Source organism: Rhinoraja longicauda, chromosome 34 (genome assembly GCF_053455715.1).
Source record: "Rhinoraja longicauda isolate Sanriku21f chromosome 34, sRhiLon1.1, whole genome shotgun sequence".
In the NCBI taxonomy this organism is placed as follows: Eukaryota; Metazoa; Chordata; class Chondrichthyes; order Rajiformes; family Arhynchobatidae; genus Rhinoraja; species Rhinoraja longicauda.
The window spans coordinates 4,635,428-4,658,507 of NC_135986.1; the positions used below are offsets into that span (position 1 = coordinate 4,635,428).

Here is a 23,080-nt window from a genome sequence, read left to right on the forward strand (position 1 = left end):
AAAGGAGCTGGTTTATGCTCAAAATAGACACAAAGTGCTGGAGTAACTCAGGGTCTCGACCTGAAATGTCACCTGTCCATTCTTTCCGTAGATGCTGCTTGACCCGCTGAGTTACCCCACGGCGGCACAGCGGTACAGAAGCTGCCTCGCAGCGCCGGGGACCCGGGTTCGATCCCGACCAGGGGTGCCTGTCTGTACGGAGTTTTGTACGTTCTCCCCGTGGGTTCTCCCCGTGGGTTCTCTCCGTGATCTTCGCTTTCCTCCCACACTCCAAAGACGTGCAGGTTTGTAGGTTAATCAGCTCGGTATGAATGTAAATTGTCTCCAGTGTGTGTGTGTAGGATAGTGTTATTGTGCGGGGATCGCTGGTCAGGGTGGACTCAGTGGACCGAAGGGCCTGTTTCCGCGCTGTATTTCTAAACTAAACTGAAGAAGGGTCTGGACCCGAAACGTCACCCATTCCTTCTCTCCTGAGATGCTGCCTGACCTGCTGAGTTACTCCAGCATTTTGTGAATAAATACCTTCGATTTGTACCAGCATCTGCAGTTATATTCTTACTCTAAACTAAACACTTTTGCCTATCTGTGACTTCCTGCAGCACTCTGACCCCGCCCCCACACTCTGTGACCATATGATCCTCTGCTTAATTTAGTTTATTATTATAACATGTACCAAAGTACAGTGAAAAGCTTTTTTGTCACGTGCTATTCAGTCAGCAGATAGACTACACATGATTACAATCAGTCTGTCCACTGTGTACGGATACAGGATAAAGGGAACAACATTTAGTGCAAGATAAAGTCCAGTAAAGTCTGATTAGAGATAGTTCGAAGGTCTCCAATGAGGTGGATAGTAGGTCAGGTCTGCTCTCTAGTTGTGCGCGGATTAGGGTTGCCAACTCTCTCACCCCCAAATATGGGACAAGATGACGTCACAGCCCCGCGCCCCACGTGACCTCACCCAGCCAGCGGCCACGTGCTCCCGCTCCACCAATGGCGGCCGCCCGGGCCGGGAGGCGGGCTGCTGCGCAACCTTCGTTAGGCGGCGCCCGGGCCTCCAGGCCTACACTGTCCGGGCCTACACTGTCCGGGCCTACACTGTCCGGGCCTACACTGTCCGGGCCTACACTGTCCGGGCCTACACTGTCCGGGCCTACACTGTCCGGGCCTACACTGTCCGGGCCTACACTGTCCGGGCCTACACTGTCCGGGCCTACACTGTCCGGGCCTACACTGTCCGGGCCTACACTGTCCGGGCCTACACTGTCCGGGCCTAATATGGGACAAGGGTGGTCCCGTGCGGGAAAAACCAATTTAGCCCAAAATACCGGCTAATACGGGACAGTTGGCAACCCTACCGGTGGTGGGATCTCGTCAGAGGTGGCAGATAGGCCATGTGTTACACGCGGAAGCTGGTGGGGTGCATATCGGTAAGTTTAAAAGCATTTGGACAGGTACATGGATAGGAAAGGCTCAGAGGGATATGGGCCGAGTGGGACAAGTGTAGTCACTTTGGTCCGCACGGGCTAGATGGGCCAAAGGGCCTGTTTCCATGCTGTATGACTCCCTTGCTTAGGAAACCAGGTGAATTTCTTGGGAGAATAATCCCACTTTTCCAATTTGGCAGCAGTGACAAATCATCGACGAGAAATATAAATGTTATTGCAAGTGTTTCTCGGGACAGAAGCCCCTCACAACACTAATCTCGAACCAGCTGCTTATTCCAATTACTTCAGAACCAGTTGCTTCCTGCCAAGACCAGCTGCATTATATGCACCAACTGACTTAAACTCACTAGAGTCTCTTGCCCAGAGTCGGGGAATCGAGGGCCAGAGGACATAGGTTCAACGTGAAGGGGGGAAAAGATTTAATTGGAACCTGAGGGGTAACCTTTTTCACACAAAGGGTGGTGGGTGTATGTAATAAGCTGCCAGATGAGGTAGTTGAGGCAGGTACTATCGCAACGTTTAAGAAACAATTAGACAGGTGCATAGATAGGACTGGTTTAGAGGGATATGGGCCAAGTGCAGGCATGTCGCTGAGACATATGTGGGCCAGTTGGGCCAAAGGGCCTGTTTCCAGGCTATAAGACTCTATGATTCTCTTATGACAGGAAACGTAATAGATTTGTGTCGGAAGGAACTGCAGAAGCTGGTTTACACCGAAGATAGACACAAAATGCTGGAGTAACTCAGCAGGTCAGTAAGTAGATTTTTTTAGACTTTTAGAGATACAGTATAGACACAGGCCCTTCACACTGACCAGCGATCAGTAACACTAACAATACCCTACACACTCATTGGAATTAACTAGAAATCATTGCCACAGAAGGCTGTGGAGGCGAAATCAATGGATATTTTTAAGGCAGAGATAGTTGATTAGTGTGGGTGTCAGGGGTTATGGGGAGAAGGCAGGAGAATGGGTTTAAGAGGGGTATGGGCCGATGGGCCGAATGGCCGAATTCTGTTCCTATCACTTATGACCTTATGAGAGAAGGAATGGGTGATGTTTCGAATCGTGACCCTACTTCAGACTATCTGGTAATAGATTTATTTTGCCCCGCCCCCATCATTTCTTGTGTGAAACATAGAAAATAGGTGCAGGAGTAGGCCATTCGGCCCTTCAAGCCAGCACCGCTATTCAATATGATCATGGCTGATCATCCAGAATCAGTACACCCATATCCTTTGATTCCGTTAGTGGTAACAGAGTCAGGGGGTATGGGGAGAAGGCAGGAACGGGGCACTGATTAAGTATGATCAGCCATGATCACATTGAATGGTGGTGCTGGCTCGAAGGGCTGAATGGCCTCCTCCTGCACCTATTGTCTATTGTTAGCCTGAAGAGCTAAATCCAAACCGCTCTTGAATACAATATGGGGTGGGGTGAGAGGGAGGGGGAATTGTTCATTGCTGGGTCTGGTTAATAGTGGTGTGTGTAGTGTGTATGGGCCAAGGCTTGCAGGTGTCATGGTGGAAGGCAGCCATCCGCCTGCGGACTACAACCCCCGGCATGCACCGCTGCCCGCCCGAGGTCACGTGGCAGCGCGGCAGCTCCTTCGCCGGAAGTCGAATGGGCGCAAATCCAACATCTAACGAAAGTAAATAGACGAGGATAAAACTCGCCTGCGAGACGCCAGCCAGGCCCGTTGGCCTCGGAAAAACGATTCCCTGAAGTAAAGGTGACATTTTATAGCTCGGTTCCTCGTCTAAATCGGTTTGTTTTCGTTCGACGTTCGACGCGTGGAAGAAGACAGGTGGCCACGGCCCCGCCTGTCTGAAAAAAAGGTGGCAATCGCAAACCCGTCCGTTTTTAATCGGTCTCTTTTCCGCTATGACGCCGGAATTATATTTTTCCGACCGTTCCGGACCGTCCCGCCCTGGAAGGGGACGGAAGACGTGACCGCCGGAGCGTATAAAAGAAACATTTTCTCCTCGGGCCGCTATCTCCTCCGGCCGCTTGTCCCGCCCACGACGCCGACACCCATTGGCCCGGGCCACTTCCGCCCGGAACGTTGGGCCCGGCTGCCGCGTCGCCCATTGGCCGAGCGCCGCGTCGGTCAGACGAGGGGGCGGGGCGTAGCGGGTATATAAGGAGACGCAAGCGCAGTGTGAGGAGACAGAGTGGGTCCGCGCTAGTGGCGGGAGGTCGGGGCTGAGCAGCAAGGGCTTGGAGAGACAGGCAGTAGGGAGAGAGATTGGGAGGGAGAGAGAGAAAGAAAGAAAAAAACACCCCTTCAAAGTGACTTTTCTTTATTATTTTAAAGCAGCAGTTTTGTGTAGCTTGTGAAGGATTTTTTGGGCTTTCTGCACCGCATAACTTCCACAAAACTTGACAATTTTTTAAAAAGTTGCCATTTTTTTTGTGGATTTTTTTTTCTCCCGGTGCTGGACTGGAAGAGAGAGAGAGGAGGGGAGGGAGAGTCGATAAACAAGAAACCCGTGGAGAAGAGAGAGAGGAGAGAGAGAGAGAGAGAGGGGGTGGAATTGATTGTTCGCTGGGTGGCGGAATATGAATAATTCATTTATGCTGATGAGACGTGGCGACGTCACGGGGGACGTGGGCTTCCGTTAGTCTGACGCACGGGGGGTGGGTGGGGGGGGAAGAGAGAGAGAGACGAAGTTTCTGCAACGAAGAAAGTTTAATTTCAGGAGGAGGGAAGGGGTGCAGACCGTCTCGCATAGGTGCAAAAGGTGCCCGAGGTTGGAAAGAGCGTGCATGCGCAGCGAGGAGGCGCCAAAGTTTTTATTTTTGAAACTACCCAAGGTTTTTGGGTTTTGTTTTGGGTTTTTTTTTTTTTTTGCAGCGAGGAAATTTAGCAGAAGAGAGGAGAGGTGCATGGGTGCAAAACAAAAAAGGGTGCCCGAGGTTGGAAAGAACGCACATGAGCCTTGAGGAGAGGGAAGGTTGTTTTATTTTTGCAGCAGGAGTTTGTTGGTGACGGAAGGGGGGGGGGGGGAGGAAGAGGCAAGCCAGTTGTGCATTGGTGCAAGAGGTGTCTGAGGTTGGAAAGAGCGTGCATGAGCAGCGAGGAGAGGAGAGCAGTGGCATAAGTTTGTTTTTTTGCAGCGAGGAAGTTTGGCTCAGTCCCCCCACCCTGTGTGGGAGCAGAGAAGGAGAGAGTCGCAGCCCTTTTTTTCGTGCATGGGTGCAAAAGGTGCCCGAGGTTGGAAAGAGGGTGCATGAGCCGGCCCCGGTTGCATTCTGCCCATCCGACCCATGCTGTGACATGATGAAGAAGAAGCAGCCGCTGGAGGAAGAGGCCGGGACACTGCTCCAGCCCGGGTACTTGTCTAAAGTGGAGGAGGAGGAGGCGGGAGAGGTGGCGGTGGTGGAGGAAAAAGAAAGGCAGAAGGTGGCCGCCTTGCCTCCAGAAGCCGAGCTAAGCCGGCCCCGCAATGGATTGCAAACTTTGCAGCAGCAACAGCAGCAGCACCGAGGTTGTAAGAGGAGGAACAGCCTGAACTCTGGCTTCAAGCACCCGGGCTTCAAGCGGAGGCGCCGGGCGGCGTCCGACTGCGACCCCGTCCTGCCCAGCAACTTCTTGCTGGGGGGCAACATCTTCGACCCGCTCAACCTCAACAGCCTGATGGACGAGGAGGTGAACCGGGCGCTGAACGCAGAGACGCCCAAGTCGTCGCCTCTGCCGTGCCGCAACCGCGACCCGGTGGAGATCCTGGTGCCCCGAGACATCACCGACCCGCTGTCGCTCAACCGCGAGTCCGAGGTGCTGCCGTCTCCCCTCAAGGTGGGCGGCCGCAAGAGGAGGCACCGCCACTGCCACCACCCTGCGGCCGAGGACGGGGCGGCGGGGGCGGGGGCGGCGACGACAGCAACCACGACGGCGGCGGCGACAGCAACCACGACAACAGCCACGACCGCAGCTACGACAGCAGTAGCAGCAGCAGCAGCAACAACAACAGCGGCGGCGGCGGCTGGAACCGAACCCGAACCGTACGAGCTCAACACGGCCATCAACTGCAGGGACGAGATCGTGTCGCCGGTGTTGAAGGGGGCGGAACATGGCGGCGGTGGAGGGGGGAGACACCGCAAGAGGAGGCGGACTTGCAGCAAGTCGGAGTCGGCCAAGGTCCACGCCGAGGATGAGAGGAGGGAAGGGGAAGGGAAGAAGGTGACGCCGGAGAAGGCCAAGGGAGGAGGAGGGGGCAAGGCCAAGATGGCGCCCAGCTTCCCCAGCAAGCAGCGCCGCTTCCAGTACGGCAACTACAGCAAGTACTACGGCTACCGCAACCCGGGCCGCTGCGACGACCCGCGCCTCGACGTGCTCAAGCCCGGCTGGTTCCAGGGCAAGGACATCCTCGACCTGGGCTGCAACTCGGGCCACCTGACGCTCAGCATCGCCAAAGACCTCAAGCCGTCACGCATCGTGGGCGTGGACATCGACGGCGGCCTGGTCCACTCGGCCCGGCAGAACATCCGACACTTCTTGTCCGAGGACGTGCTGCCCTCCCGGCCGCAGCACGCACACTTCCCCGTGTCGCTGGCCAAGTGCAAGGGGCCCATCGCCGCGCCCGCAGTCGCAGTCGCCCTCGACCGCCGGCTGCTCGACTTCCCCAACAACGTCACCTTCGTCCAGGTAGGTGGCAACAAGTCTGATCAAGGGTGCCTTCTTTCCACAGATGCTCCGACCTGCTGAGTTACTCCTGCACCTCCTGAGATGCTGCCCGACCTGCTGAGTTACTCTAGCACCTCCTGTGATGCTGAGTTACTCCAGCGCATTGTGCCCTCTCTCCAGAGATGCTGCCCGACCTGCTGAGTTACTCCAGCACCTCCTGAGATGCTTCCCGACCTGCTGAGTTACTCCAGCACCTCCTGAGATGCTGCCTGACCCGCTGAGTTACTCCAGCACCTTGTGTCTTCTCTCCAGAGATGCTGAGTTACTCCAACATTTTGTGTGTCTATCTTTGGTATAAACCAGCAACTGCAGTTCATTTTATTATATTTTCTATTGATCCATGTTCTCCAGAGATATTGCCTGACCTGCTGTTACTCCAGCATTTGGGGGGGTGTCTATCTTTGGTGTAAACCAGCATCTGCAGTTCATTTTATTATATTTTCTATTGATCCATGTTCTCCAGAGATATTGCCTGACCTGCTGTTACTCCAGCATTTGGGGGGGTGTCTATCTTTGGTGTAAACCAGCATCTGCAGTTCATTTTATTATATTTTCTATTAATCCATGTTTTCCAAAGATGCTGTTTATTCCAGCATTTTTTGTGTTTAAAGTGGGAGCAGTCTCTGAACACTGAAGATGGACACTAAAGTAACACGGGAATAATTCAGCGGGTCAGGTAGCATCTCTGCAGATAGGCACGCAGTGCTGGAGCAACTCAGCGGGTCAGGCAGCATCGTTGGAGAAAAGGATTAGTTGAGGTTTAGAGTCAAGACCCGTTAGATCGTGACCCCAAACCTCCTTTAGTTTGTTACGTTTAGTTTATCCCAAAACGGCCCTTGTCCATCTAAATGCATGTGTATCTTATCCCTTGTATGTATCATATGCTTATAATTTTCTAATACTTTCTAGTAAAAGTGCTTTGGGAGTAGCTTGAAGTTGGGAAAATCCTATCATTAGTTTATTGTCGCATGTACAGTGAAAAGCTTTTGTTGCATGCTAGCCAGTCAGCAGAAAGACAATACATAATTGCAATTGTGCCGTCCACAGTGTACATATACATGATAAAGGAATAAGGTTTAATGCAATTAAAGATAGTCTGAAGGTCTCTAATGAGGTGGATGGGTGGTCAGGACTACTGGTACGAGGATGATCAGTTGCCTGATAACAGCTGGGAAGAAACTGTCGCTGAATCTGGAGATGTGTGTTTTCAACTTTTGTACCTCTTGCCAGACGGGAGAATATGTTCCCCAATGAGGTAGATGGCAGATCAGGGCCGTTCTCTATGTAGTATGGTAACAAAATTGCTTTTCCCTGACTGTGAATTGAACCCAGGCCGTGGTGGTGAGAGTGCCAAATCCTAACCACTAGGCTGTATACTGAGGTACAGTGAAAAGCTGTTTACCTGCTGTCCAGTCAAAAGAAAGACCACATGCATTAATGCAATCCAGCTGTACACAGATGAAGGGTATAGCATTTTAGTGCAAAGATATAACTCGCCATGTTCTTCAGATGCTGCCTGACCTTCTGAGTTACTCTAGCACTTTGTGTCCATTTTTGGAGGGAAGGGAGGTTAGTCCTGATCTTGGGTCTAAGGTGGACAGAGTTCTCTTGTTTATCTGCATAGATAGTGAAATGGTCTGAAGAGACTGAGGTTGGAAAGGTTGGGGAGTTATTCCTTTGGGCGGTAGCAGCGGTAGAGTTTCTGCCTTACAGTGAATGCAGCGCCGGAGACCCGGGTTCGATCCCGACTACGGGTGCTGTCTGCGGAGTTTGTACGTTCTCCCCGTGACCTGTGTTGGTTTTCTCCGAGATCTTCGGTTTCCTCCCACATGCCAAAGACGTGTGGGTTTGTAGATTAATTGGCTTGGTAAATGTAAAAATTGTCCCTAGGGGGGTGTAGGAAAATGTTAGTGTGCGGGGAACGCTGGTCGGTGTGGACCCGGTGGGCTGAAGGGCCTGTTTCCGCGCTGCATCTCTAAACTAAAATCTAAATATGGGCAAAGCAGGCACATGGGACGCGTGCAAATGGGGCATCTTGGTTAGCATGGGTGAGTTGGGTGAAGGGCATGTTTCTGACCTGAATGACTCTTAAGAGTCTCAATCTTAAATGCCGCCTATCTATTTCCCTCCACAAATGCTGCCTGACCCACCGAGTTACTCCAGCACTTTGTTTTATGGGGGCATCTGCAGTTCCTTGTGTTCACAGTGAAATCTTGTTCTGCATGCAAATCATAAAGGCAAGGGTTGGTGGGCAAAGACTTGAAGGGGAAACAAGTTTGCATATTCTGTCTGAAAGTTTGCACCTTATCCCTGGATTTCCTCTGTGCTCTAATTCATTCCTGTATCCCAGAGACGTGGGGCAACTGGGTAAATTGACTGCTGTGAATTGCCCTTTCTTGCATGGTAAAATCTGGGAGGGGTGGGTGGGGAGTAGGGTAATGGGAGTATGGGGAGAATGAAACATTGAGATTAGTGTAAATGGTTCACTGATGGTCAGCATGGTGGCAGAAGGGCTTGTTTCCATGCTGAACCTTTCTGTCTAATGTTTTGTGCCGTTCATTTGTTTGAGTTCACCAGTTGCATGTTCACTAAAATTAAACTTGCCATTTAAGATGGTCTCTGATAGGCACACGTTTGTTGAGGAATGAATGTCTGAGTCGGGTGGAGGCAGAGGATTTGTTGTCTTGGCTTCAAGTGTGGCACAGATTGTGGGCTGAAGGGCCTTCAATAATGCTGTCAGATTACAGAGTGTGGAAACTTGAGCAAAAAACAACTGCTGGTGAAACTGCAAGATCAGGCAGCATCTGTGGAGGGAGCATTTGTGGGAGTGGGACTGAGTGCCGAAACTTGGTGAGGTTAAGCGTTCAATGTTTATGCAGTTCACTCAAAGGGTGCATACCCCTGGAAAACAATATCATTACATGAGGTAGATTATTCTGCTCTTTGATCCTGCTCCACATCATGGTTGATTACACCCTCATAATACTTGATGCCCATTATCTAGAAACCCAAGGAGAGTAACTGCATTTATCTTGTATAGAAGGTAGACACAAAATGCTGGAGTAACTCAGTGGGACAGGCAGCATCTCTGGAGAGAAGGAATGGGTGACGTTTTGGGTCAAGACCCTTCCTCAGACTGATGTCAGGGGAGGGGGCGGTACAGAGATAAAATGTAGTCTGACAGTAAGACTGGTGGGAAACTGGGATGGGGAGGGGGTGGAGAGAGAGGGAAAGCGATGGCTATTTGAAGTTGGAGAAATCAATGTTCATACCGCTGGTGTGTAAGATAACCAAGTGAAATATGAGGTGGTGTTCCTCCAATTTTCGCTGGGCCTCACTGACAATGGAGGAAGCTCAGGACAGAGGTCAGATTGGGAGGGGGAGTTAATGTGCTAAGCAACCGGTAGATCAGGTAGGTTAAGGCAGACTGAGCGGAGGTGTTCAGCAAAACGATTGCTGAGCCTGCGCTTGGTCTCACCGATATACAGGAGTTGGCACTGGGAACAGCAGATACAGTAGATGAGGTTGGAGGACGTGCAAGTGAACCTCTGCCTCACTTGAAGAGACCGTTGGGGTCCTTGCACCTGAAAATACTGTTGGGTTCCTTGTTTAGGTCCTTTATCTTGTATAGGATCCCTAAGGTTCACACGCTGAGTAAATACACTTAATCCTGGTCCTAAATGTCTTCTATATATTGCCATATTGCCTGGGTAAATATTTTGGTGCCTAAGCGTTCTAGTCTGAGGATGGCAGGACTATCAAGTGTGGATATATTGGGCTGATGTATGCAGAGAATGGAGGGATCTAGATCGGGTGCAGGAAGAGGAGATTAGTTGTCTTGACATCATGAACGCGGTGGGCTGAACGGCCTGTTCACACTGCTGTACGTTTAATGTTAGTGCTAATATTAGCCCAATCAATCCTCGCGTGATAGTCTTGCCACCCCAGAAGTGAAGACAATAGACAATAGGTGCAGGAGTAGACCATTCAGCCCTTCGAGCCAGCACCGCCATTCAATGCGATCATGGCTGATCACTCTCAATCAGTACCCCGTTCCTGCCTTCTCCCCATACCCCCTCACTCCGCTATCCTTAAGAGCTCTATCCAGCTCTCTCTTGAAAGCATCCAACGAACTGGCCTCCACTGCCTTCTGAGGCAGAGAATTCCACACCTTCACCATCCTCTGACTGAAAAAGTTCTTCCTCATCTCCGTTCTAAATGGCCTACCCCTTATTCTTAAACTGTGGCCCCTTGTTCTGGACTCCCCCAACATTGGGAACATGTTATCTGCCTCTAATGTGTCCAATCCCCTAATTATCTTATATGTTTCAATAAGATCCCCCCTCATCCTTCTAAATTCCAGTGTATACAAGCCCAATCGCTCCAGCCTTTCAACATACGACAGTCCCGCCATTCCGGGAATTAACCTAGTGAACCTACGCTGCACGCCCTCCATAGCAAGAATATCCTTCCTCAAATTTGGAGACCAAAACTGCACACAGTACTCCAGGTGCGGTCTCACCAGGGCCCGGTACAACTGTAGAAGGACCTCTTTGCTCCTAAGATGGACCTCTTTGCTCCTAGAAGGACCTCTTTGCTCCTATTCCTATTGTCACCTATTCCTTCTCTCCAGAGTTGCTGCCTGACCCACTGAGTTACTCCAGCTTTTTGTGTATATCTTCAGTGTAAACCAACATCTGCAGTTCCTTTCTGCACCCAAGAAGTGAACTCTATGGCATTGAGATCCTTCTGGGTAATGAGAGACAAACTGTCTCATTGCACTAATTGTGTGGTTGACTAAGCTGTCGTCACTTGTCCAAATGTGTAGGTTAAAGGTAGACACAAAATGCTGGAGTAACTCAGCGGGCCAGGCAGCATCTCGGGAGAGAAGTAATAGGTGATGTTTTGGGTCGAGACCCTTCAGACTGATGTGTAGGTTGGTGTGTTGGTTTGATAATGCTGTGAAAAATCTTGCAACTTGTCACCAAAAATTGATATTGGTGCTAAAGATCTAAATAGCATCGAATTTTTAAGAACTGATTTCATCTGCCATGGGTCTATTTTGATTTGTGAATTTCTATTTACCTGGATGTTAAGAAATCACACTGTGCACTTGCTTTCAAAAGAATGGAGAGAACTTGATTCCTTTCAAGTAATCTTTATTGCTAGACCAAAACCTGGTCAACATTAAGTGACTTGTCAACTGTAATGCATTATTTTAAGTTAGTATTGTTTGCTCCTGCTGTGTTTTGGATGTCACTTTTGTTGCGATGAGATTTCTGGTGGTTGGTACATTATGAAGTATTGGAAGCCATGGTGGCACAGCAGTTGGCATTCTGCTGTGCAGCCTCTGGGACTCGTTCAATTCTGATCAGTCAGTAGGATGGTGCATTCTCTGAATGACTGCATGTTTTCCTCCCGCATCCAAATTACACTGGCAAGGCCACTAAATCGCCCCCGTCTAATGTAGGAAGATGGGTCTCGACCCGAAACATCACCCATTCCTTTTCTCCAGAGATGCTGCCTGTCCCACTGAGTTACTCCGGCATTTTGTGTCTCTAATGGTGGAAGTATCAGGACTTGATGGGCATAGAGAATAAGTTACAGGGCTACAGAGAAATGGGCTTGTGAGTTTGAGGTTACTGTCTGAAAGATCTTTACCCAAAATGTTACCTATTCCCTTTCTCCAGAGATTCTGCCTGACCTGCTGAGGTACTCCAGCATTTTCTCTATCTTGCAGTTTAGTTTAGAGATAGTGTGGCCTGCAGCCAATTTATAATTTTACCAAGTCAATTAACCTACAAGCCTGTAAGTCTTTGGAGTGTAGGAGGAAACCAGAGCTCCTGGGGAAAACCCACGCAGGTCACTGGGAGAATGTATAGTACCTGTAGTCAGGTACTATCCTCCAACATTTCCGTCACCTACAACGGGACCCCACTACTGGTCATATCTTCCCATCCCCTTCCCTTTCTGCGTTCCGCAGAGACCGTTCCCTCCGTAACTCCCTGGTCCACTCGTCCCTTCCTACTCAAACCACCCCATCCCTGGGCACTTTCCCCTGCAACCGCAGGAGATGCAACACCTGTCCCTTTACCTCTCCCCTCAACTCCATCCAAGGACCCACACAGTCTTTCCAGGTGAGACAGAGATTCACCTGCACCTCCTCCAACCTCATCTATTGTATCCGCTGCTCTAGATATCAACTTCTTTACATCGTCGAAACCAAAAGCAGGCTCGGCGATCGTTTCGCTCAACACTTTCGCCCAGTCCACCTTAACCAACCTGATCTTCTGGCAGCTGAGCACTTCAACTACCCCTCCCACTCCCAGTCTGACCTTTCTGTCATGGGCCTCCTCCAGTGCCATAGTGAGGCCCACAGGAAATTGGAGGAACAGCACCTCATATTTCGCTTGGGCAGCTTGCAGCCCAGCGGTATGAACATTGACTTCTCCAACTTTAGATAGCTCCTCTCTCCCTTTCTTCCCCTCCCCTTCCCAGTTCTCCCTCTATCTTCCTGTCTCCACCTATATCCTTCCTTTGTCCTGCCCCCCTGACATCAGTCTGAAGAAGGGTCTCGACCCAAAACTTCACCCATTCCTTCTCTCCTGAGATGCTGCCTGACCTGAGTTACTCCAGCATTTTGTGAAATAAATACCTTCGATTTGTACCTGCATCTGCAGTTATTTTCTTTCAGTACCTGCAGTCAGGATCGAACCCGGGTCTCCGGCGCTACTAGGCATCGACTCTACTGCTGCGCCACTGTGTCACCCTAGCTGGCTGGGACTTTGGCTGAATGGTCTAAGTGTGGGTGCTGAGGGTGGTATGAGGAATATATGGTTCAATATTGAGGCTTCAGCTTGGAGTGAATAAGTCCCACAAACTTAAAACTCAACCATTTAAAACTGAGGTGAGAAGAAATGTTTTCACCTCAAGATTGTTCCCGATGTTGGGGAAGTCCAGAACAAGGGGTCACAGTTTAAGGATAAGGGGGAAGTCTTTTAGGACCGAGATGAGAACGTTTTTTTTCACACAGAGAGTGGTGAATTTGTGAAATTCTCTGTCACAGAGGGCAGTGGAGGCCAATTCACTGGATGAATTTAAAAGAGTTGGATAGAGCTCTAGGGCCTGGCGGAATCGAGGGATATGGGGAGAAAGCAGGCACGGGTTATTGATTGTGGATGATCAGCCATGATCACAATGAATGGCAGTGCTGGCTTGCAGGGCCAAATGGCCTCCTGCACCTATTTTCTATGTTAAACTTTAACTCCTGGCAACCAACTAATCTGTGGTGTGATTAACTGAATCATAATTTCTACAGGCCAGTCTAATTGTGCTTAAAACACTAATTTGGTCACCTTGTGGCCTCTACTTGTCAAATCCTTTTAAAACAGTATTGGCCCCCTTGAACATTGACAATTAAATTTGTGCTAGAATCCCCATGGAGAAAAATTGCCTCTTGCAAAGACTGAATCTGACTTCCCTATAGTGGGATCCAAAACAAATGTTTATGGAACATTTCACCCAAATTAAGCTTCAATTACTGAGCTATAATATTGAGCCTGATGCCGATATCACATTTTGGCATAGTTTCTTTCAGAATTGGGTGGTCGATATTAGCCATGTGCTCAGACCCCGATTTTGATTCATGACGAAGAAGTGTTCTTGGTGATTAGAGCTTGGCACATTACTTTAAGATTAAAATCTCCATCTGGGTATTTAGCATTAACAATGCCATGTTAGTCAGTTAATGGATCGTGGGATATAGATAATGGAGGCTAATTGTGGTTGGGGCTAAGTCTGAGAGCTGCCTTCCTGTCTCTTCACTGTATACAGAAACTAGTGGTCCTTTGAAACGTGACTGGATCTATGGGTGGATGCACAATCTATCCTTGTACTTAATTTTAGAAGAATGGGTGAGAAAAAATTGCACGTGTTTCTAAATGCAGGGAAGAGGTTAAGAGTGATTGCAGGAAAATAACTGCAGATGCTGGTACAAATCGAAGGTATCACAAAATGCTGGAGTAACTCAGCAGGTCAGGCAGCATCTCAGGAGAGAAGGAATGGGTGACGTTTCGGGTTGAGACCCTTCTTCAGACTGATCAAGATAGATTGCAGCGTGAAATCTATTTGCTGGTGATTGTCATAGATGCATTATATACGAAGATGTGTTTAGCCCGCTGTCAGTACTGACTTGTACCAACCTCTCATACTATTAGACTTTGGAGATAGTGTGGAAACAGGCCCTTCGGCCCACTGAGTCCACACCGACCTACGATCACCCTGTACACTAACACTATTTTTAGCTAAAGCCAATTATCCTACAAACCTGTACGTCCTTGGAATGTGAGAGGTGACTGGAGCACTGGGGGAAAACCGACAGTCTCAGGGAGAACATACCAACTCCGTACAGACAGCACCCGTAGTCAGGACCCGAGTCTCTGGCACTGTGAGGCAGCAACTCTACCGCTGTGCCACCTGTTAATTCTCCAAGATTGTAGCACATATGGCAATTTACAGCAGTCATTTAATCCATCGACTCCTTTTTGGATATCAAGTGGTGTACACAGAGAACATGCAAACTTCACATGACACCAGAGGTCAGGGTTGAACCCAGCTTGTCTGAGACAGCAGCTGGATGCTGCTAGGGTGAAGAAATCCTGGTTTCCCTTGTATGAGCCGCAAATTGACATTGGTACAGATTTGGACTTTGGACTAACTGGTTTTTTGATTGCCAACAGATTAAACTGGACTTGGTTTGTGTGTACTAAGCTTTCAACCGCTTCCACAAACTGGGACCTTTTGCTGGGTTTTGCAAGTCAGTCCTCATCTGCCATTTCTTCCTTTAGAGTGAAATTACTCCATTTGTTTCATACAGGTGGTATAGTTGTCTGAATCCTATCATGCTTCTGGATTTGGCTTCTACATCTGATCCAAATGCATAGTTTGTGTTGTATGCAAACTGAAATGAATTTGCTTCTCGAAACAAAGGTGTAATAAAAGGCCTGGACAGTGGAGGTGATATTTCCACTAGTGAGAGTGTCTAGGACCAGGGAGCACAGCCTCAGAATTAGACACCTTTAGAAAGATGAGGAGGAATTTCTGTAGTAAGAGTGTGGTGAATCTGTGGAATCCATTGCCACAGAAGGCTGTGGAGGACAAGTCAATAGATACTGTTAAGATGGAGATTGCTAGATTCTTGGTCAGTGCGGGTGTCGGGGGTTATGGGGAGAAGGCAGGCGAATGGAGTTAGGAGGAAGTGATATATCAGCCATGAATGAATTGTGGAGTAGACTTGATGGACTGACTGTTCTGCTCCTACAACCTATGAGGATTTTTTTTTTTGGTGTGTTTTGCATTGTTGCAATGGCTAATATTCTACATGGGTTTGGCTGTGAATTGATAGCCATATTACATCAGTCCAGATGGTGTAATCAATGGGACGTATCTAATCCTGGGTAAATTTGTGGGGCTTTGGTGCAGATTTGGTTAGTGACTTTAGTAACCTGACTAAAGTCACTACTCAGTAACTTCAATGGCTTCTTTGACTTTCAGTTAGTTGCCCTTCACAACTACTGGTATTGCCTGACAAGTAGACTTGACTTGCTCATCCTTATTCTAGGGTGCATAAGGTAAGAGGATCGTGATAACTACTGTGATGCTGCAGATGCTAGTTTAAACCAAAGATGGACACAAAAAGCTGGAATAACTTGGTTCAGACAACAACTCTGGAGAAAAAAGAATAGGTGACATTTTGCATCGAGACCCTTCTGTGCAGACTATGATCATATTGGTCATGCTTTGTTTCTTTGTGTGGGGGGGAAAAACTGCAGATGCTGGTATAAATCGAAGGTGGACACAAAATACTGGAGTAACTCAGCAGGTCAAGCAGCATCTCGGGAGAGAAGGAATGGGTGACGTTTCAGGTCCAGACCCTTCAGAGTCTGAAGAAGGGTCTCTACCCGAAACGTCACCATTCCTTCTCGCCCGAGATGCTGCCTGGCCTGCTGAGTTACTCCAGCATTTTGTGTCTACCTTTGTTTGTCTTTGACCCTTTCATCATTCCCAATGTTTTAGCACCCATTTTTGCACATGGGATCCATTTAAACTAGCTCTGACGATGTAACATGGCTGCCCGCATGCTGTACTTTCTCCATCGTGGACTGCACTAATCCTTTTGTCTGCCCGCAGGGAAACTACGTGCTAGAGAAGGACGAGTTGCTGGAGACGCAGCGACCCGAGTACGACGTCATCCTGTGTTTGAGTCTCACAAAATGGATCCACCTCAACTGGGGTGACGAGGGGCTGAAGCGAATGTTCAAACGCATCTACCGACACCTGCGGCCCGGCGGCATCTTCATCCTCGAGCCCCAGCCCTGGTCTTCATACGGGAAACGACGGAAACTCACGGTACAAGACTACACTTAAAGTTGCCGCAAGTCAGGGCACTGAAACAAACGGTGGCAAATCTGCCCATCTATGCCCTCGGTATGGATGGGACAGGAGGGGGAATGGGTGGTGATGGGGAATTGAGGGTTTGGTCCTTGGTCTAACCTACGTTTGACCAAAGGTTTACTGGGCATTGGCAGAGGCATGGTGAATAACCAGCAGCCATGTCCACCTAATTGGTTTTCTTTCAATGTCCATCTGGGGGGAACGGTGGGGCAGCAGTGCCTCAGAAGGCAGTGGAGGCCAAATCTCTGAATCCATTCAAGAGAGCTAGATAGAGCGGATAGCGGAATCAGGGGGTATGGGGAGAAGTCAGGAACGGGGTACTGATTGAGAATGATCAGCCATGATCACATTGAATGGTGGTGCTGGCTCGAATGGCCTACTCCTGCACCTATTGTCTAGTTTAGTAATACAGCACAGACAGGCCCTTTGGCCAAGTGGGTCCGGGCCAACCAGCGACCTCCACACATTAACACTACCCTACACCCACTAGGGACAATTTTTTATATTTACCAAAGCAATTAACCTACAAACCTGCATGTCTTTGGACTGTGGGAGGAAACCGAAGATCTCGGAGAAAACCTACGCAGGTCACGGCGAGAACGTACAAACTCCATAGTCGGGATCGAACAGCACCCGTAGTTGGGATCGAACCCGGGTCTCTGGCGTTGCATTCGTTGTAAGGCAGTAACTCTACCGCTGCGCCACCATGCCGCCCTTAGTGTTAACGGCGTGTTAGCGGTGGTGTATTTGATGAGTGAATAAGGAAGCTTTTTCTGAAGACTTATTGTGCATAGGATAAATTCAGACTGGCTTCCATGGGTGTACTCATTAGGTACGAGGTCAAGATGTGGTAGGCTTGAATGTAGGGTAGTTATTTGACCTGATTCTGTTCACACGGTCTAAGAATAAAGAGGCCATTTAAAACTGAGGCGAGAAGAAACCGTTTCACCCAGAGTTGTGAATTTGTGGAATTCTCTGCCACAGAGGGCAGTGGAGGCAAATTCATTGGATGAATTTAAAAGAGTTAGATAGATCTCTAGGGGCTAGTGGAATCGAGGGATATGGGGAGAAGGCAGGCACGGGTTACTGATTGTGGATGATCAGCCATGATCGCAATGAATGGTGGTGTTGGCTCGAAGGCCCAAATGGCCTCCTGCACCTATTTTCTATGTAATGTAATTTTGCTAACAATGTGGCCTGTAAGACATGACTTCAGTACTGTGTGGTCTCTGCTACATTGCTTTGTCCCTTGTATTCATTAGTGCTATGTCCAGTTCCAACTGCGAGTAGTTAATGTTTTGCTCCCTGTTCTTCCACAGGAGACAATCTACAGGAATTACTACAGGATCATCTTAAAACCAGAACAGTTTACGTCTTACCTTTTGTCCCCAGAAGTTGGATTTTCCAGTTATGAGCTGGTGGGAACGCCTCAAAGCACATCTAAAGGTAAGTGAAGGGGTTAAAGGCAGAAGTGACTTTCCCCCAGTTACCTGCCTTCCAGTTTAATTATTGCCTGCTCAGCTGGTGAGGTTTCAGGGGGTGGAGTGGGCATATGGTGCAAAAGCACAGGATGTGGCCCCCTCCTGTATTCAATCTCACTTTCCAAATATGGGATGTGTGCTGGGGGTGGTTTAAGTGGTTGATTTGCTTTAGGATCCCTGCATTACCTGATGTGTAGTGGGGTGCAGAAAGTAAACCAAGACTGTATTCTCAGAAATGCCAAGTAAATGAGACCAAGGTTGTATGCAAGCCTCATGGGTTGTCCAATGGCCAGTGGAACTGTTTTAGATGGTTGGACAATAAAGTTGGAACCTGCAAGGGTGAAATGAAATGGGTGAAGTATCGTCTTCATCTGAATCTCTTGTGATTTTTCTCCACTAGGCTTTGGTGTGGCTGTGCAAGGCCTTATGAAGGTATGCGTTAATAGTATAAGGATTTTGGTACGATCTGCTTGGCAAAGTCCTGCATTTTTTTTTCCTGCCATTGGAAATTGGAAGGCTAGCTGCACACTTGCCTTTAAATAGTTTACAAGAATGATCCCAGGGGTGAGTGGGTTAACATACGATGAGCGTTTGTCGGCACTGGGCCTGTACTCGCTGGAGTTTGGAAGGATGAGGGGGGGGGGGTGGCTCATTGAAACTTACCGAATAGTAAAAGGCCTGGATAGAGTGGATGTGGAGAGGATGTTTCAACTAGTGGAAGAGTCTAGGACTAGAGGTCACAGCCTCAATCAAAGGACATTCCTTTGAAAGGAGACGAGTAGGAATTTTAGTTGGGTTGGAGACTCTGGAATTCATTGCCATGGACATCTGTGGAGGCCAAGTCGATGGATGTTATAGGTGGAGATTGATAGATCTGTGATTAGTGCGGGTGTAGAGGATTACGGGGTAAGGCAGGAGAATGGGGTTGAGGGGGAAAGATAGATCAGCCATGATTGAATGGTAGATTAGATTTGATGGGCCAAATGGCCCAATTCTACTCCTAGAACTTGGGAAATCCTTGCATGACGTTGCATTTTGTACGTTGGTAACCTCATAAACTTGGAAGATACCAAAAAAGTCATAAGATTAGCAACATAAACTTCAGTTTGGTTTAATAAATTGATCAGTTCTGTATGGGATAATGTGCAAGTTGATTTACACAAATGGTTACCTGTTTGCATTTGGGGCTTTAATTTGCATCTTGCTCCAGGTGATTCGAACAAATTTTGGATTTCTAAGATACCAAAACTGCTAATTAACTTAAAATATCAACGGATTAGGATTTTACAAGATTAGGAAATGGGTGTACATTGATTTATTCGAGGGATGCTGAGCTCATCACCTTGGCTGTTGACACTATCTAGAATACTTTACACAGCTAAGAATTAGTTTACAAACTAGTTTGTGGTTCGAGCTGGATATGGAAATGGATACAGGAATGAAGCAATGAGAATTGACATCAAGTGGTCTACTGTGCAGGAAGGATCTGCAGATGCAGGTTAAACTGAATATAGACACAGAGCTGGAGCAACTTGGTCGTTCAGACAGCATCTCTGGAGAAAACGAATAGGTGACGTTTCGGGTTGAGATCCTTCAGTCTGAAGAAGGTACTTGACCTGAAACGTCGCCTATTCTTTTCTTCCAGAGATGCTGTCTGACCCATGGAGTTACTGCAGCTTTTGGGAAACTACCATTCATTGGCATGCTTCATGTGGTCTAGGCATTGACACCTGCATCAATCACTTCTGGTTTTGGCACTGTTCTAAGAAACTAATTTTGTGTATCATCCCTATATAAATGGTTTCCTAATTCAGATTTATTATTGATTTCTGTCCAAATCCGACGAAACTGTTTTTTTATCTTGGCAGGGTTCCAACGTCCCGTTTACCTCTTTCACAAGAACCGTCGGCCCACGGCAAGCTAAGACTTCCAAAGCCAGTTTCTGGCTGCTCTTTCTGTTTCTTTGTTCATCGGTGGCTCTTTCCTCACCATCTCCTCTTTTCAAAGCCAATGGAAGACTGCTGGGAACGTCTCGTCCATCAAGCCTTTTGGTTGTTTTAAATTGACATGCCGCTGTTTCCATCTGCTTCATGAAGCTCACGAGTTTGTGTTTGTGTATGTGTTTAACAACAAAAAAAGAAGCATTTTGGGGTTCAAACTGCATTTGCTGGGTTTGGGCAGTCCTGGGAAGGGGGATAGAACATTTGTGAGGATTTTCAGCATTCAGTTGCATTGGCCTCGGCAGTCCTTCATGTGTTAAATTCCCTTTGGGCGTGTGCTCAGCCCAAGATGCTGGAGAAAGGAATATAGACTAAATTCAAACCTGTGTTACAGATGAAACAATGGTGGACATGGTTCTTTGACACACAGCTGAAGGTAAATTGGCCCTTCACCTTCCCCACCTGCACGACAGTGTGTGGGCTGGCTCCTTCCTGCAACCAATTGGCCTCGGCCATCCTGGGCGACACAACATATTTTGCTAGCACAGTTGACCATGCAGTATTTTGAGGTTTGTGTAGAGTCTTAACCTTGGGCCACCTCATTGTTCTTTACAGCCAGTGGCATATGTTTAGGAGATAAGCTCTAGGAAAACCCTCATCCAACTACTTCAGGCTAGTTAAAAATGTTCATGGATAAAATTTGGATACCAATGACCAATTTGGCCAATTGTGAGCATTGCACTGAAATAACCCTTTAATTCTGAATAACTTTTAAAAAGTAAAGGAATGTATTCTATCTTCCTTTCTCATTTTCCACAACTCCAATATTTTTTTAAAAATCCATCTGTTGAGCACTCAAATTCTTCATGTGTGGGGGGAATTGGCAGAGCCCGTGTTTGCTGGGGAGCGCCAAAATGTTGTTCTCTCCCACCAAATGCACCCTGAAAGGTTTAAACTCCTCTGGTACATGTCAGTGCTGGCAGTTTGATGTAACACTCTATTTTTAAAAGGCAGCACATGGGAAAGTGAATGGATTCAGAGTTCATTTATAGTCGGGACATTAAAGGTGTGTTCTTGCTGCATAACTGGGCAAGGACTTGCATGTACACACGTATGGGTTTCCTCATACATTGATCAGTCTCTTCACTCCCAGCTGTGTTGGGTCGGACAAATGCTCTAGACAATTCCGTTAACAGTAAATATTAATGGCCAAATCTTAAGACTTGCCTAGGTAAGGCTGAACTGTTGCATATTTGTGTAAATTTGAGTCTCCTGCTATTATTTCCAACAAAAATTGGGATTGATGTGCTGGTTTAATTCAATTAAGATTAATTGCTCGACCAACTGCTTGGAATTGTGTACCAGGGGAGTTTTATTCTTGAGTGATGAGTTCCTGCACCCATCTTGTGTAATCTGGTCTTCATGCTGTAAACATTACAGAATAAATGCATGTTAATGCCTCCCAGCGCCCTCTTTCCCCTCTCTACCATCTAGACCAAGTTGGACAAGAGCAGGATTTTGAAGAGATGACCCTTCATTTGTTGCTATGCACTGTAAATAACTTGCAGTACAGTATGGGAACTGTTTTGAAAGTAAGGGGGTTTGTAACCTGATGGGCCGTCCATTGCTTTTGGCATGAATAACACATTCTGACTGTTTTTAACCCTCCTATGCTCCTGATCAATGGGTCTGCTGGTTTTGGGGAATCCAGATGCTTGCTTGCGTTGTACAGTAGAAATCTCTTGGGGTAAAAGCTTGTGGCCTTGCCAGCATGTGGACTCCAGGATCGTAGGAGAGTTCACCATTTTCTTGTGCTGTACAAAAATGTTTCTTTCCCCCCCCCCCCCCCCCCGACCCTATTGGTAGACCAGTACAAGTACAAACCAGGGCTACATGTCTTGTTACCCTGGGGCATTTCTCAGTTTCCAGATCTAATTACAAAATCCATTCGGATTCAACAACCTTCAGGGCTTACCATGGTCTGTTTCCTCCACTTCCAACCAGTTTGAAGGATCAGTGTTCGTATCAGGGCATGGACAGTTCTGGATAACATCTGACTGGACCTCTATGAGGGAACCTGGAGTAGGTGTCAAAGGGCCATTCCCTCTTGCCTGTCCATTGTGTGCCATTTTTGTGGTTTGTCTAGATCACCAACCACCCTTGCCCTTCGATGGGCTGTCATTTGCAAATGTGCATGTACTTGAGTACATGTATCTTTTGTCCATTGTTTGGCTTGAGACTTCTGGCTTGTATATTTCCCCCAAATGTCGTCTGTTTTGGGGAAGCTGAGTGGTTCTATACTGTATCCTTTTGGATTACTGATTTGCATTCCTTTTTTTGGTATAGTGGACAGATTTCAACTCTGGAAACTTAACCTTTCACGGAACCATCTTGATCAGAAATTGGTCTATTGCAAATAGAATGGTGACTTGTCAATTTTGATAACTTATCCTTTTGACTCAGTCCCATGTTTTAAGCCATGGTCCATCGTAGAGTTTGAAGCTCTAGTCTAAGCTAGGCAACTGCAATACTTTTCCTGACCTGTCGTTGTTTTCCCAACCCTGTTCCATGAACAAAAGACAATGGTGCTTCTGAAGAACTGTGGCTGCCTTAAGACCCAGGTCACAGTATCGGCTTCAGTGAGGTAAATTGATCAATTTAAAGCAGACCCAGCCTCTAGGTTAATTGTACTGGTCTATTGGGTACATTAAGCCATGGCTTCTAAAAGAGGTGCTTTTTTTTTCCTCCCGCTACTTACCAGCTCCATAAGATTTTCTTCAATATGATAAATTGTATATTTGACAACTGGTTCATGCAGCTTCCAAATAGGGAGGGAGGGCAACTGTGTACATGTCTGCATTACTATCGGGGAGGGGGGGGGGGGGTGGTAAAGTGCAAATAAACTTGAGATTCTAGATTTTTAAGAAAAGTAAAAATGTTGTCTTTGATAAAAAGTTTCAGGAAAAAAAAAGTCATTTGTGAATTTTTTTGTAAAAAAATAAAATGCTGCAAAAATCCAATGTCAAACATACATCAAGTGTCATTACAATAAAGGAAGAGTGTTAAACAGT

The 23,080-nt window shown here is 47.7% G+C and overlaps 1 protein-coding gene across 2 annotated transcripts; it reads left to right on the top strand.

Annotated features, from left to right (window-relative positions):
• Positions 1 to 4,086: 4,086 nt before the first annotated feature.
• Positions 4,087 to 23,074, top strand: LOC144609731 (7SK snRNA methylphosphate capping enzyme-like). 2 transcript variants are annotated; one of them, XM_078428240.1, is made up of 5 exons: positions 4,087 to 6,097; positions 16,325 to 16,543; positions 17,908 to 18,034; positions 18,470 to 18,501; positions 19,938 to 23,074. In XM_078428240.1, exons 1-5 carry the CDS (start codon positions 4,730 to 4,732, stop codon positions 20,133 to 20,135), a joined length of 1,944 nt encoding a protein of 647 aa, XP_078284366.1. In that variant the 5' UTR covers positions 4,087 to 4,729; the 3' UTR covers positions 20,136 to 23,074. The 2 variants fall into 2 exon arrangements, with proteins under 2 accessions (XP_078284366.1, XP_078284367.1); XM_078428241.1 differs by lacking the exon at positions 18,470 to 18,501 and having other exon boundaries at positions 4,088 to 6,097; positions 19,938 to 20,127.
• The last annotated feature ends 6 nt before the right edge of the window (positions 23,075 to 23,080 follow it).

Bases quoted from the DNA above. Each gene is read 5' to 3' on its own strand.
- LOC144609731 (XM_078428240.1), top strand. From the start codon at position 4,730: ATGATGAAGAAGAAGCAGCCGCTGGAGGAAGAGGCCGGGACACTGCTC. The intron at 6,098-16,324 runs GTAGGTGGCAAC...GTCTGCCCGCAG, and splicing joins ACAACGTCACCTTCGTCCAG to GGAAACTACGTGCTAGAGAA. The intron at 16,544-17,907 runs GTACAAGACTAC...GTTCTTCCACAG, and splicing joins GGAAACGACGGAAACTCACG to GAGACAATCTACAGGAATTA.